This window comes from Malaclemys terrapin, chromosome 12, assembly GCF_027887155.1.
Source record: "Malaclemys terrapin pileata isolate rMalTer1 chromosome 12, rMalTer1.hap1, whole genome shotgun sequence".
Taxonomy (NCBI): domain Eukaryota; kingdom Metazoa; phylum Chordata; order Testudines; family Emydidae; genus Malaclemys; species Malaclemys terrapin.
The window spans coordinates 47,479,614-47,495,542 of NC_071516.1; the positions used below are offsets into that span (position 1 = coordinate 47,479,614).

The following is a 15,929-nucleotide window of genomic DNA, read 5'->3' on the forward strand; positions in this document are numbered from 1 at the left end:
TATCTATCTATCTATCTCTGCTTTATATCTTAACTCTTATGACAATGAATCACCTCTCTTCCCTTCTTGAGAAGAGATATAGGGCATTTCCTTTTGTCGCCCCTGGGTATAGTGCAATTCAGTGCAATTTTCATAAGCTTTATTCTTGTCCACATTCACGGTGTAATATATTCCTATAACGGGCCTGATTCAATAACCCTTAAAGTGAATGGGAAAAGCCTGTTGGCTGCAAAAGACTTTGGATCAGGCCCGGATGAATCATCTTAAACTGAACAAGGCATGCACCTAAAAAAGAAAAGCACCTATTTCCGGTGAGATGAGAGAGCAGCTCATGAGGTTCATACCAAAGGGACCTCTCTCACAGCAGCGACAAACACCCTTGAGGTCTCAGCATGCCTGCGCTTCCCTTGGTACTTATCCTAACCCTGAACTGGTCCGGTGAGCTTATGAACACCATAGTGTTTAATTCCAGCTTCTATTTCTGTTCTTGGCTGATGTTTGCTTAAAAGACTGAGATGAAATCTGTGTGTCCTAGGGGTTTTGTAATAACTCCGATGTTACTTTGATGTGTTTAAAGGGCTCACCAAAGGACAGACAGTCATCCAGCCCGTGGGAGAAACAAAAGTGAAGGAAGGGGAATTTGTTACCCTGGACTGTAGCTATAATTCTGGCTTCCCAACGCTGCTCTGGTACAGGCAGGAATCCGGAGGGTCGCCACAGTTCATCCTTCATGAGGGCTCCAGGCAGGAAGATTTGGAAGAGAGGTTCAGGAACCGTTTCAAAGCCAAAATTAATAAAACCAGCCGGGTTTTCCCTTTGAATATATCATCGGTTCAGCTGTCTGACTCCGCCACCTATTACTGTGCGCTGAGAGACACAGTAAGAAAAAGGATAGACCTTCCTTTACAAAATCCCTCCTCCCAACAAAGCACAAAGAAACAGCACTCACAGGGAGTGAATTTAAAGTGCAATAGAAATTCCTTGAAATATCCATCTGTGAACACTCTTATTCCAGAATAAGAATGACTTGTTCCTGTCAGTCTTAACCCACTTTCAAAGTGGGTTAGAGCCAAGGTATTTTTGTCCTGATATACACTCTTTGAATCTGTAAAACACTGAACACTTTAAGGCCCTACATAGAAATAAATGTAAAGGCTATAGAGTGCTTTAGATCAAGAGGGAAACATTTGTCACTGAGAATGTAAAATGAAAAGCAAAGAACAAATCCAAAGAATGAATCAAAAAGGGAAGAAATATAGAAAACATAGACAGAGATAGAGAAAAAGCAAAAAGCATCCTCAAAACTAGAAAATGGAATGCAAAAAGCTTAAACACACAAACAAGCAAAAAATCCAAAAACATACACAGCAACAACATACAGCACAAACAACAAGAACACAAGCACCTAATAAACACAAACAGTATAAACACACACACAAAAGGCTAAAAGTCAACATAAACAAAAAGCCGCCCCAAACCCAGGATATTGATGTAAAAAGTCAAATACACAAACAAGCGAAAAATCCAAAAACATTCAAATAAATAAATTTAAATGAATGAAGAATATACTTATGAATGTACATATGACATGACTGGAATATGTTTTATGCTACATATGCCATGTAACAAAACTCTGTAAAGGTTATGATCTACTGAATCTATTCATCCTATTTGTATGCATGTGTCATTTTTGTACTCGAAGTTATAATAAAAATATAATGCAGGGATCGGCAACCTTTCAGAAGTGGTGTGCCGAGTCTTCATTTATTCACTCTAATATAAGGTTTTGCGTGCCAGTAATACATTTTAACGTTTTTAGAAGGTCTCTTTCTATAAGTCTATAATATAGACCGAAACTGTTGTTGTATGTAAAGTAAATAAGGTTTATAAAATGTTTAAGAAGCTTCATTTAAAATTAAATTAAAACGCAGAGCCCCTGGACCGGGCAGTGTGAGTGCCACTGAAAATCAGCTTGCGTGCGGCCTTCGGCACTGGTGCCATAGGTTGCCTACCCCTTATATAATATATACCTATCTCATAGAACTGGAAGGGACCTTGAAAGGTCATCGAGTCCAGCCCCCTGCCATCACTAGCAGGACCAAGTACTGATTTTTGCCCCAGATCCCTAAGTGGCCCCCTCAAGGACTGAACTCACAATGCTCAAACCATTGAACTATCCCTCCCCAAACATAGACAGCAACAACATACAGCACAAACAAGAATGCAACAACAGAATACAAAAAGATAAACACCAATAAAATAAATACACACATATGCACAAAAGTCTAAACGTCAAAATAATCAAGGAAATAGAAGGAAGCTCCTCCCGTCTTCACAAAAAAAAAAAAAAAAAAAAAAAAAGAAAGAAAGAAAGAAAGAAAGAAAGACCCTTTTCTCTTTAAAAATGTACCATACTATATAAAAAAAATATTTTCCAGACGATTATAACAACAACAACATCGAGAACAGCATAAACTTCAGGCTGAACTTCAGTGGAATGTAGGTACCTAATTTATTTAGATTTCTTTGAAAATTGCAGCCGAAATGCTTTGCTCGGTGCCTTTTGCAGAGCCCAGGTCTGTGTGAACAGTTGTGCGGCATTTCTCTTTTTCTCTTCAATCCTGAGGAGGTTAAAGCGCCATCTGGTGCTTGGGAGGATACTCATTAAGAGGCGAAAGAGCTGTTTGATATCTGGCTGCTCCATGTCTGACTGGAGGGATTTGAGCTGAGCCGCGGTGTGTTGCCCTGAGTGCTAAAGACGTCAAAGGCTGGAGAGCTCCATCTTGTTGCTTTTGAAGCCATGCTTATCCAGAAATCGAACTGCTGCCAATCTCCATCCTCTGCCAGCGTCTGCAGAGGAAGGGGCACGTGACAGAAACTTTTGTATTACAAAGGGGCTGACTGAAAAACTCTTGTGTGTTCGTTTTCTTGCAGAGATGATAAGGGGCTGCTGCCTTCTGCTGCTTCTCAGCAACTTATGCAGAAGTAAATAAAACACACAATAGCACAGACCCCTAATTCTGCATTTGCTTTCTTGTGCTTGGCTTTGTTCTGTTTTTTCTTTTGGTTTTCAGGTTTTTGTGTATGAATTTACTGTGTCTGAGTTTCTTATGTTTTCTGTGTTTATGGAGCTTTTCTGGTGTTTATGTTCCTCTTGTTTTCTGTGTTTGACTTTTTTCAGTTTGTTCCTTTTCCACTTTCTATTTTGTTTTTCAGGTTTTCATATTCGTGTTTTTGTGTTCCTATGTTAATATATTTTTGTGTGTGTTTTCAGTGTTAATTTTGGATTTAGGGTGTTCCTGTCTTTGAGTTTTTCTTTTCCTCTTTATGTGTGTGTGTGTTTAATGTTGGCTTTCAGGTTTTTGTGTTTAAGTTGTGTGTGTGTTTTCTGTATTTAGAATGGTTTCCAGGTGTTTGTGTTTGAGGTTTTGTGTGTTTTCTGTATTAAGTTTGGTTTTCAGGTTTTTGTTTTTCTTTTCTTGTTTTCTTCATCTTTAACTGGTTATGAAGCTGTTAAATTCTCTCCAGATTTTCAGTTACACAGAATAATTCTGCGTTGCCAGATCCTGTCATTTCACTGATCAGCCATCTCCGCTGACGTTTATCCTTCTCCCTTATTGCTCCTTTGCGGACAGTTCATCTCTTTGCCTTATTAACACGTTTTATTGTCTCGCCAGCAGTCGGGAGTGATGTGGTGCTGGAACAAGGTGCCCAGGCCTTGGCAGTCCGGGAAGGTGAAGAAGTGACCTTCCAGTGCAGTGTGAAGGGCGGGAAGATGAGCAGCTACTGGATGTACTGGTACAGAAAGGGGCAGCGGGGCCCCCTGACCTGGATTTACCGAGAAGGGGACCACTATGGAGAAGGCTTCCAGGGCCGCTTCGTAGGGAAAGTTGATAGCTCCAACAACAGGTTCACCCTCCGGATCCTGAGCGCAGAGCTGCGAGACAGGGCGGTGTATTACTGCGCTTCCAGTCCCCACGGTGCCACAGCTGTGCTGCGGAGCAGAGCAAAAACTGACAGGGCGGGGGAGGAGCAGGCATCGCTTGCAAACCACAGACCATGGCCAGCTGTGGGGCACAAGTGGCTGGTCTCTCTCGCTCTCTGTGTTTCTCTGTCTGCGTGTGAAACTGTCAGGGAAGCCATCGGACAGAACAGGAAGAAGTGCATCTACCAGAGATTATTAGTATAGAATTTAATTCTCTTTATACCAAGTCTAGGTTGGGCTCTTTCAACAGAGTATAATTAATTAAAAGTAGTTTTAGAGATACACGGGTAGGTAGTATAGTATAGTACAGTATAGTACAGTATAGATAGATAGATAGATAGATAGATAGATAGATAGATAGAGGGGGTGTATGGGGATAGATAGATAGATAGATAGATAGATAGATAGAGGGGGTGGATGGGGATAGATAGATAGATAGATAGATAGATAGATAGATAGATAGATAGATAGATAGATTAGATAGGTTGTGCTTGTCCTGTGCAGAGAGGGAATTTAAGCCTGGTTTTGTAATTCAAAGAAATGGCCACAAGGTGCTGCTATTCACCCATAGTCCATCTTCTGAGACCAGTTAGACTGAAGGAGCGGTCCAAGGTGGAAACCCTCCATGGACAGTTAAAGAAGAAAACTGTCAAGACGCTAATGTGTCTGCAGTAGAAGGGAAGGATGTCTGTCTCTGTCTCTCTCCCCATATATACACATACACTCTATCTATCTATCTATCTATCTATCTATCTATCTATCTATCTATCTATCTATCTATCTGACAAGGCGGACGAGGTAATAATTTTTAGTGAACCAACTATTTTTGGTGGAGGAAACAAGGTTTCCAGGATTATAGAAATCCTCCTCAGGTCTGCCCTCCTTCTCCAGACCTGAAGAAGAGCTCAGTGAAACTCAAAAACGTGTCCCTTCCGCAAACAGAAGTTGTTCCAGTAAAAGATATTACCTTGACTCTCTCATATCCTGAGACCAAAACAACTACAACAAATCTCTCTCTGTCTCTGTATGTCTCTCTGTCTGTCTGTGTCTTTTATAAAAATAAATACACGTGCATCTTTCGGTCTGTCTGTCTGAAAATAAATACAAATGTATCTGTTTGTCTATATGTCTTCTTTTATGGATTATACTCCTATGGACAAATGGTAACCTAGGTTTTTTGCCTGCAATAAATATAACGAAGTTATACACCTACACCGGGGAGATATAGTTTAAGAAAAAACACTTCTTCCCATTGTCTCCGGGTGATTTCTTGGGCAGAATTTCTGCCTCTGTCTATTCGCAGCCCTCCCACGAGGGGGAGTGGGTCCTTGACTGTCAATAGGCTGAACTACACAGCAGATGCCCCATTCTGTGTGTGACAGCGGTAGAGACGAGATGTGGATCGCCGTCTGCCTCTTTCTCGTCAGTAAGTGGTTCCATTTTACTGGCAATAAGTCTGTGGTTTTCTAACTCACGGGTCTTATTCTGCCTCCATTGTTCTCCTGCCAGGTCCCGTGGCTGGGAACTCCGTGACCCAGATTCCAGCGTCTGCGTCAGCCAGGGAAGGGCGGCCCGTGAAACTGAATTGTCAGTACAGCACCACGTACACGTACTACGCCCTGGGGTGGTACCAGCAGCTGCCTGGGCAGCAGCCTCTGTTCCTACTGTACAGAGATGAGAGGGGAAATGAACACAAGCCCCGTTCTGTGGCCGCTCGGTTTTCCTCCGAGCTCAGCACCGATGTCAAATCGTTCACACTGTCCATAGACGGGGCGCAGCGGGCTGACTCGGCGGTGTATTTCTGCGCTCTCTGGGATCCACCGTGATACAGAGCGCACCGGGCTCCCGACACAAACTGCCGGAGGGGGGGTCGGTCTTGGAAAGGAAGGGAGATGAGTCATTTCCCCAACGTGCACCGGGGGGAGGGGAGAGAGCCACATGTCAGGGGCACCAGGAAGTGTGTTACTGTTTACAAGCAGGGGGGTTGCACACTTCCTAGCGTGTGCAGGCTCAACGTATTGCTTACCCCCGGGTCTCCTGCATCGCTCCCTCCCCTACATAAACTCCCTGTCTGCCCCCTTCCGTCCCCCTTTTTTTTCGGGGACTCCCCTGGCTCTTCCCCTCTGGAGTCTCCCCCATTCTCACCTCCTCTCATACCAGGGTCCCCCATATTTGCCCCATCCCAGTGGCTTTGTGTGCAGGGCACCCCTTTTCCCATTTCCACTGACCTCCTTTCTTCTACCGGGCGTGTCCTCTGTGTTTCCCATTCCCTCCTCCCTCCCAGACCAGGGTCCCCCATTCTCTCCCCATGGCAGGGCCTGGGTGTCCCCTATTCCCACTGTACCTCCCCAATGTAGGATACACTAGAAGACATAAATACATGGAAAGATACCTGCTCCTGTATTTTCCACTCCATGCATCTGATGAAATGGGTTCTAGCCCAGGAAAGCTTGTGCCCAAATAAATTTGTTAGTATCTAAGGGGACACAAAGACTCCTCCTTGTTTTTGCTGATATAGACTAACATGGCTACCACTCTGAAACCGGGAAACAAACAGTGTGTGAAGTCTTGTGTAATTACCGACAAGGGGGCAGAGTTAAGATTACATGGGCAACCTGAGTTCTGGCATTTCCTATCATTCGAGGGCTTGACTTAGGGTATGTCTACACTACGAAATTAGGTCAAATTTATAGAAGCCGGTATTATAGAAATTGGTTTTATACAGTCAATTGTGTGTGTCCCCACATAAAATGCTCTAAGTGAATTAAGTCAGCGGACCGCGTCTACAGTACCGAGGCTAGAGTCAACTTCTGGAGTGTTGCACTGTGGGTAGCTATCCCACAGTTCCCGCAGTCTCCGCCGCCCATTGGAATTCTGGGTTGAGATCCCAATGCCTGATGATGTAAAAACAGTGTCGTGGGGGGTTCTGGGTACAGGTCGTCAGGCCCCTACCCCTCCATCAGAGCAACGGCAGACAATCGATTCACACCTTTTTACCTGGGTTACCTGTGCAGACAACATACCATGCCAAGCATGGAGCCGCTGAGCTCAGCTCAGCTCACCGTCACCATATATCCTCTGGGTGCCGGCAGACGTGGTACTGCATTGCTACACAGCAGCAGCTAATTGCCTTTTGGCAGTAGATGGTGCAGTATGACTGGTAGCCTTCATCGGCAATCTGGGTGCTGGCAGACGTGGGGCTGCATTGCTATATGGCAGCAGCACCTTGCCTTTTGGCAGTAGATGGTGTATTATGACTGGTATCGTCATCGTCATCGTATTCCTCAGTGAGTTTGATCAGAGGCACCTGGGCAGACATGTTTTGTCTCCTGGTGACTCAGTCCTGCCAGCAGTTCTATTGAACTGTCTTGATGATGATGGCTAGCAATCGTAGTACAGCATCTTCTGCCAAGCACCCAGAAGATGCCGATGGCTATCAGTCATGCTGCACCATCTGCTGTCAGCTTAAGATGTAAAAAATAGATGGACCAGATTTGTTCTGTATTCATTTGCTTCCCCCTCCCTCTGTGAAATCAACGGCCTTGTAAACCCAGGGTTTTGAGTTCAATCTTTGGGGGCGGGGCATTCTGTGTGACAGTTGTTTGTGTTTCTCCCTGATGCACAGCCACCTTTGTTGATTTTAATTCCCTGTACCTGTAAGCCATGTCATCACATGCCCCTCCCTCCCTCCGTCAGACAATAGTTTCATGCCTTTTTTCAGAACAGACACCATAGCACTGGAATCATGGAGACCGCTCAGATCACCACGGCAATTATGAACACTATGAACACCACGCACATTGTCCTGGAGTATATGCAGAGCCAGAACATGCCAAAGCAAAACCAGGCGAGGAGGCGATTGCGACGATTGCAGTGATTGCAGCGGCGATGAGAGTGATGACGAAATTGACATGGACATAGACCTCTTACAAAGTACAGACCCCAGCAATGTGCAAATCATGATGTTACTGGGGCAGGTTCATGCCGTGGAAAGCTGATTCTGGGCCTGGGAAACAAGCACAGACTGGTGTGACTGCATCGTGTTGCAGGTGTGGGACGATTCCCAGTGGCTTCAAAACTTTCGCATGCATAAGGGCACTTTCATGGAACTTTGTGACTTGCTTTCCCCTGCCCTGAAGCACCAGAATACCAGGATGAGAGCAGCTCTCACAGTTGAGAAGCGAGTGGCGACAGCCCTGTGGGAGCTTGCAAAGCCAAACAGCTACCGGTCAGTCAGGAATCAATTTGGAGTGGGAAAATCTACTTTGGGGGCTGCTGTGATCCAAGTAGCCAACCCAATCAAAGACCTGGTGATATCAAGGGTAGTGACTCTGGGAAACGTGCAGCTCATAGTGGATGGCTTTGCTGCAATGGGATACCCAAACTGTGGTGGAGCGATAGACGGAACGCATATTCCTATATTGGCACCGGAGCACCAAGCCACCGAGTACATAAACCACAAGGGGTACTTTTCAATGCTGCTGCAAGCCCTGGTGGATCACAAGGGACGTTTCACTAACATCAATGTGGGATGGCCGGGAAAGGTACATGACGCTTGTGTCTTCAGGTACTCTGGTCTGTTTCAAAAGCTGGAGGAAGGGACTTTCTTCCCGGACCAGAAAATAACCACTGGGGATGTTGAAATGCCTATCGTTATCCTTGGGGACACAGCCTACCCCTTAATGCCATGGCTCATGAAGCCGTACACAGGCAGCCTGGACAGTAGTCAGGAGCTGTTCAACTATAGGCTGAGGAAGTGCCGAATGGTGGTAGAATGTGCATTTGGACGTTTAAAAGCACGCTGGTGCAGTTTACTGACTTGGCTAGACCTCAGCGAAGCCAATATCCCCATTGTTATTGCTGCTTGCTGTGCACTCCACAATCTCTGGGAAAGTAAGGGGGAGACCTTTATGACGGGGTGGGAGGTTGAGGCAAATCACCTGGCTGCTGATTACGCACAGCCAGACACCAGGGAGGTTAGAAGAGTACAGCAGGGCATGGTGCACCTCAGAGAAGCTTTGAAAATCAGTTTTGTGACTGACCAGGCTACGGTGTGAAACTTCTGTTTGTTTCTCCTTGATGAACCCTCCGCCCCCCACTCCCCGGTTCACTCTACTTCCCTGTAAACTAACCACTCTCCACTCCCCCCTTCGAGCACCGCTTGCAGAGGCAATAAAGTCATTGTTACTTCATATTCATGCATTCTTTATTAATTCCTCACACAAGTAGGGGGATAACTACCAAGGTAGCCCGGAAGGGGTGGGGGAGGAGGGAAGGAAAAGGACACAGTGCAGTTTAAAATTTAAAACTTTAACAGTTATTGAAGGCCAGCCTTCTGATGCTCGGGCAATCATCTGGGGTGGAGTGACTGGGTGGCCAGAGGCCCCCCCACCACGTTCTTGGGCATCTGGGTGAGGAGGCTATGGAACTTGGGGAGGAGGGCTGTTGGTTACACAGGGTCTTTAGTGGTGGTCTCTGCTCCTGCTGCCTTTCCTGCAGCTCAACCATACACCGGAGCATATCAGTTTGATGCTCCAGCAGCCGGAGCATCGTCTCTTGCCTTCTGTCAGCAAGCTGACACCACTATCCTCTTCAGCCCGCTACTTGCTCTCTTCAGACAGCGATTCAGCCCACCACCTCTCCTCTCATTCATATTGTGCTTTTTTGCACTCTGACATTGACTGCCTCCACGCATTCTGCTGTGCTCTGTCAGCGTGGGAGGACATCTGGAGCTCCATTTTCTCCTTCTAATCTTCACTAGCCTCTGTGAAGGAGAAACATTTGCAGCTGGTGGAGGAGAAGGAAGCAGTGGTTAAAAAAGACACATTTTAGAGAACAATGAGTACACTCTTTCATGTTAAATTTTGCTGCTCACATTACACAGCACATGTGCTTTTGTTACAAGGTCGCATTTTTCCTCTTATATTGAGGTCCTGCCGGTTTGGTGTGAGAGATCACTCACGCAGTGCCAGGCAACAGATTTCAGCTTGCAGACAGCCATGGTAAGCCACAGTCTTTGGGCTTTTTTAACCTTCTTAACATGTGGGAATGGTTTCAAACAGTAGCACCCTCATTTCCCATACCAAGCACCCGTTGGGTTGGCCATTTAAAATGGGTTTGCAATGTAAAAGGAGGAGCTGCACTTTCCGGGTTAACATGCAGCACAAACCCAACTACCCCACACACACACACCCAATTCTCTGGGATGATCACTTTACCCCTCCCCACACCGCATGGCTAACAGCGGGGAACATTTCTGTTCAGCCGAGCAGGAATGGGCACCTCTGAATGTCCCCTTAATAAAATCACCCCATTTCAACCAGGTGACCGTGAATGATATCACTCTCCTGAGGATAACAAAGAGAGATAAGGAATGGATATTGTCTGCATGCCAGCAAACACCGGGACCATACGCTGCCATGCTTTGTTATGCAATGATTCCAGACTACGTGCTACTGGCCTGGCATGGTAAAGTGTCCTACCATGGCGGATGGGATAAGTCAGCCCTCCCCAGAAACCTTTTGCAAAGGCTTTTGGAGTACATGAAGGAGAGCTTTCTGGAGATGTCCCTGGAGGATTTCCGCTCCATCCCCATACACGTTAACAGACTTTTCCAGTAGCTGTACTGGCCGCGATTGCCAGGGCAAATTAATCATTAATCATTAAACACGCTTGCTTTTAAACCATGTGTAATATTTACAAAGGTACACTCACCAGAGGTCCCCGGTGTGCCCTCAGGGTCTGGGAGCACGCCTTGGGTGAGTTCAGGGGTTACTGGTTCCAGGTCCAGGGTGATAAACATATCCTGGCTGTTGGGGAAACTGGTTTCTCTGCTTCCTTGCTGTGAGCTATCTTCATTGTCCTCATCATCATCTTCCTCGTATCCCGAACCCACTTCCCTGTTGCGTGATTCTCCACTGATGGAGTCAAAGCACACAGTTGGGGTAGTGGTGGCTGCACCCCCTAGCATCGCATGCAGCTCCACGTAGAAGCGGCATGTTTGCGGCTCTGCCCCGGACCTTCCATTTGCCTCTCTGGCTTTGTGGTAGGCTTGCCTTAGCTCCTTAATTTTCACACGGCACTGCTGTGCGTCCCTTTTATGGCCTCTGTCCTTCATGGCCTTTGAGACTTTTTCTAATATTTTGCCATTTCGTTTACTGCTACAGAGTTCAGCTAGCACTGATTCATCTCCCCATATGGCGAGCAGATCCCGGTACCTCCCGTTCGGTCCATGCTGGAGCTCTTTTGCAATCCTGGGACTCCATCACAGTTACCTGTGCTGATGAGCTCTGCGTGGTCACCTGTGCTCTCCACGCTGGGCAAACAGGAAATGAAATTCAAAAGTTCATGGGGCTTTTCCTGTCTATCTGGTCAGTGCAGCTGAGTTGAGAGTGCTGTCCAGAGTGGTCACAAAGAAGCACTGTAGGATAGCTCCTGGAGGCAAAAACTTCGAATTCCGTCCACACTACCCCAAATCCGACCCGCAAAGGCTGATTTTAGTGCTAATCCCCTCATCGGAGGTGGAGTAAAGAAACCGGTTTAAAGGGCCCTTTAAGTCGAAAAAAAGGGCTTCGTCGTATGGACGAATCCAGGCTTAATTTGATTTAATGCTGCTAAATTTGACCTAAACTCGTAGTGTAGATCAGGCCTTAGCCACCTTAATGTTCTTTTAAAGTAGTTTTTACTCTGTATCTTCTATCCTAATACCTACCACTAGAGGGCAGCACTGCTTCTCTTTGGTGCCCCTCAATCAGCGTGGGACCTACATTGGCTGCTGGAATATCCGACACTGCCCCCTTTATTGGCCCCTCGTTGTGGAACAGAATGTTCATCACTGGGCCGGAGATACATTATTAGGGAAAGATGCTTTAGGGACCACCCCCGCCCCCTTTCCCTGCTAGGAGATCTCAAGGTTCACAGCACTGGGTGCCTGGTCCTTCGCTCACGAGAGCACCTTGTAATGGCAAAGGCAGGAACAGTGGCCGTGTCATTCTGTAGTACAAAGCATTGAAACCGGCCCACTCAGGGGTAACACAGGAGGCCCCGGGTTTCTAGGCAAGTCCTCGTCCCTCAGCTATAGGTCTCTGGTTCCATAGTGTGGGGATATCATCCATACTCAACATGGGCAGAACAAGAAAGAGACACAACATTTGGGGACACGCTGCTATTGCAAAGGGGGTGTTGGAATACCCTCCCCCCTCCCTTCTTGTCAGTTGGAATTGACACTCGGCTATCAGATTACAGGATACGTAGACTGTTTAGCTGCGTTTCCTGTTCCACACCAAGCATCACATGTCCCTGACCCTGGAGTTCCCAGAGACAGACACTGCAACCCTCGGTATGTCTGCAATTACCATCCAACTCCGTCCTGCAAATTCTCATTATCCCTCCAAGTAGCCAGGAACTCTGACAGCCTAGTTGATGACTCAGACCGGTGAATTATTTGCCTCCTATGGAAAGAGAGCGAACACTTCTCTCCCCGCCCCCCACTTGTTGGTAAAAGCGGTACGATCATGTTGTGATGGTGACTATTAAAGGGATGATGTTACTTTCCTTCTGAGGTGTTGGTCACTCAGGCCTGGAGCTTAGTTATCTCTGGTGGGGAAGGAGAGAGCAAAATATTTTATTTACTCATTCTTTCATTTATTCCATAGGTAAAGAAAGGGGAGGGGTCTAATTTCTGAGAGAGCCCCTGGTCTTGAATAACGGGACTGGTCTTCAGTTGTCTCCTGCAGGGGAGCGTATGTTCCCCGTAGTTCCCCCAATAGGGGACCTGTCGAATGTCTGGACACCCGGACGCCAGTCAGAACTGACAATCCCCTGTTAACGTACAGGATATGAGCAGGGAGGCAGCTGCATTTCCTGTTTCATACCCGCCTTGTCCCTCAGCCTGCAGGAGAGCGAAGCTGCATCCGCTGTGTCCCCGCAGTTAAGGGTTAATCCTTCCCGCCGCTAGGCCCTTAAGGGACAGTGACAGTCGCAGGCATGTTAAGACATGTGGTTGCTAAAGAGCGAGCTAGTCTCTGTGAGAGAGATAAAGTGCCAATGCAGAGCTGCGTGTGTGTGTTAAATTAATGACCGTGGGAGAGTGAGCGAGCTGCATTGTAGCTGTGTGAACGCCTCGCTCCCGGTGCCAGTGAGACAGGATTCGACACCGGGCCCCGGGGTGGTGCAGTATTTGCCGCCCGCCGCCCCGCTCTGGGTCTCAAGTTCCAGCAGACGCTGCGGAGGGTTTCAGAGACTCTCCCCGTTGTCCGCATCTCCGGCTGTTTTGCTTCGGTCCGAGGCACGATGATGACGTGGCTCTTGGCTGTTCTCCTGGCCCCGGCCCCAGGTGAGTACTGGGGGGAGGGGGGATATAGGGCGAGTGCGGGAGACTCTTTGCTCGCTGGGCCCATTGGTTTATTAATTTATTCATGTTTCCAGGTGCCCGTTCCCAGGTGCAGCTGGCGGCGTCCGGCCCTGGGCTGGAGCAGGTCTCCGAGCCCCTCACACTCACCTGCGCGGTCTCGGGTGGCTCCGTCACTGCTGATTACTGGGATTGGTACCGGCAGCTCCCCCGGGGAGGGCTGGACTGGCTGGGAGAGATTGGCTGGTACAACTCGCAGTGGCGCGTAGACTACGCCCGGTCTCTCCAAGGCCGAATAACCCTCTCCGCCGATTCCTCCAAGAACCAGTTCTCCCTGCGGCTCCGCTCGCTGACAGCTGCGGACACCGCCACCTATTACTACGCCCGGAGAGACACGGTGACACAGAGACAGGGAGCCCTCGGACAGAAAGGGGGGAACCCCTATGCCCAGCCCCGCCTGGCTTGTCCCCTTCTCTCAGCCCCCCTCTGCGAGGGACAAGGTGGGGGAGGCCATCTCTTTTACCGGACCGACTTCTATTGGTGAGCGAGAGATCCGCTAGAAGACATCCTTTCACCCACCTTGGATCTCCAATATCCCCGGACCAACAGGGATACAGCAACTCTGCCTAGTGACAGGGCAGTGCGAACTCCTGCCTGAGAAACACAGCAGGAAAGAGACTCCAAGAAGAGCTCTATGTAGCTCCTGAGCTTGTCTCTGTCCCCCAGGGCCGGCTTCAGGCACCAGCCCACCAAGCTTGTGCTTGGGGCGGCACTTGGAGGGGGGCAGTGCGGCCCTCCGGCTCCAGCCGCTGAGGAGAGGAGCCCCGGCCGGGCTCGCCGCCCTCCCCCGGCGCTCCGTGTGTTGGTCCAAAGATCACTATACATACAGACATGAATTCAATTCTTGAGGTTAAGATATGTAGCAGAGATGGTGAGCTTGTATTTGCAAAGTTCTTTTGGAAATAGTCCACAGGTTATAGTCCAATGTCCGTACTCAGGGTGAAATCCAGCCAATGACTGGGATCTCAGTCCTTATGGTTTAGGCTTCCCCTGCATGAAACCCTACGCAGATCTGAGATTAAAAAAAAGGACCTGTAGCGTCTAACTCGGCCCTGTTCTGGGGGCCCCCTGACACCCATCAGACCGGAGTCTCCGCCTCTCTTTAGGGGCAGGGTGTGGCGTGGGAAGGGGGGTGGCTTCGTTTCCCTTCCAAACCCGGCAGCAGCGACTGGGAAGCTGCAATAGGCAGAAGCGGCCGAGTCTTGGGTTTGTGCAGTTAAGGGCTAAACCCTCCTTACCCTGACAGGGAGAAGTTACCCTGCAGCTCAGCGAGCAATGCCAGTGTGGGTACAGTTTGTGTTTATTTTAGCAGCTTGGAAAGGTGAGAAAATGTTTAAAAATACAGGGAACATTCGGATTATGTGTTTTAGTTGCAGGGGTCTGTATATCCTTCGTTTCTTTCTTTCTTTCTTTCTTTCTTTCTTTCTTTCTTTCTTTCTTTCTTTCTTTCTTTCTTTCTTTCTTTCTTTCTTTCTTCAGTCTTATCTATACATAATTCCATTCTCAGCACTATCTCATCTCTTTCTATGTATCTAATCCTCCACTGGCTATTCATCCATCCATTGTCCCTTTACTGCATTCTCTCTCCATCTATGCTTTCCTCCACTGTATTAGCTGGCAACTTCTCTCTCTATCTATTTCTGTGGTTTAGATGCCCCTTATCACCCTAGTGAGAGTCATTAGGTAAGAACAATTATCATTATGATCATTAATGTGTTTTCTCCCTCAGGTGCCCAGTCCCAGATGCAGCTGGTGGAGTACGGGGGGGCTGTTAGAAATGAAGGGGAGTCCATCCGGCTCTCCTGTAAATGCACCGGCTTCACCTTCAGCAGCTCCGATATGTTCTGGTACCGGCAGAGTCCCGGGGAAAGCCCGGAGTTTGTCTCACGCATTTACTACGACGGGACTGGCATAAATTACGCGCCTCGGGTTCAAGGGCGATTCACCATCTCCAGAGACAACGCCAAGAGCGAGCTGTACCTGGCAATGAGCCGCCTGAGACTGGAGGACACGGCCCAGTATCACTGCGCTGCTAGAGACACACAGTGAGGGGAAGCCGGTGTGAGCTGAGACAAAAACCTCCTGTCCTCGGGCCCAGAGGGGTAAAGTCGGCTGCTGGGGGGGCGGGGGGGGCACAGATCCGTGGGAGGGCGGGGCACGGACCTGGTGCGCTGAGTGCAGGGAGTGAAAGGAAACGGAGTGTCTGCGGGGGACATCAGGGAGATGTAACTCCCGGGGCACACAGGAAACCCCCCAACCCTGAGGAGGGTCAGAGACTCTCCCCTGGGAGAAGCGCCCTGCAGCTCCCAGGCTGTTTCGCTTCTGTCCCAGAAACGGTGCTGTGAGTCCGGGAACGGGGGGACCCAGGGAGAGTGCGGGAGATTCTCGGCCCTCGCCCCCCCCCCCTGCAGCCCAGCCCCCGCAGATATTCCAGTGGGCACCAAGCCTGAGCAAGGGTTACCGCGTGTGAAGGAGCGGATTAAAAAGACGGGCCCGCGTGGGGGCAGCCTGACTTCTAGCCCGGGTATGAGACTT

General features: G+C 48.4%; 1 gene segment (V, D, J or C); it reads left to right on the top strand.

The window, feature by feature from the left end:
- The first annotated feature begins 14,634 nt into the window (after nt 1-14,634).
- LOC128846520 (Ig heavy chain V region 3-like) lies at nt 14,635-15,464 on the top strand. The segment is given in 2 exon segments: nt 14,635-14,715; nt 15,124-15,464. Coding segments are annotated over 2 exon segments (366 nt in total).
- The last annotated feature ends 465 nt before the right edge of the window (nt 15,465-15,929 follow it).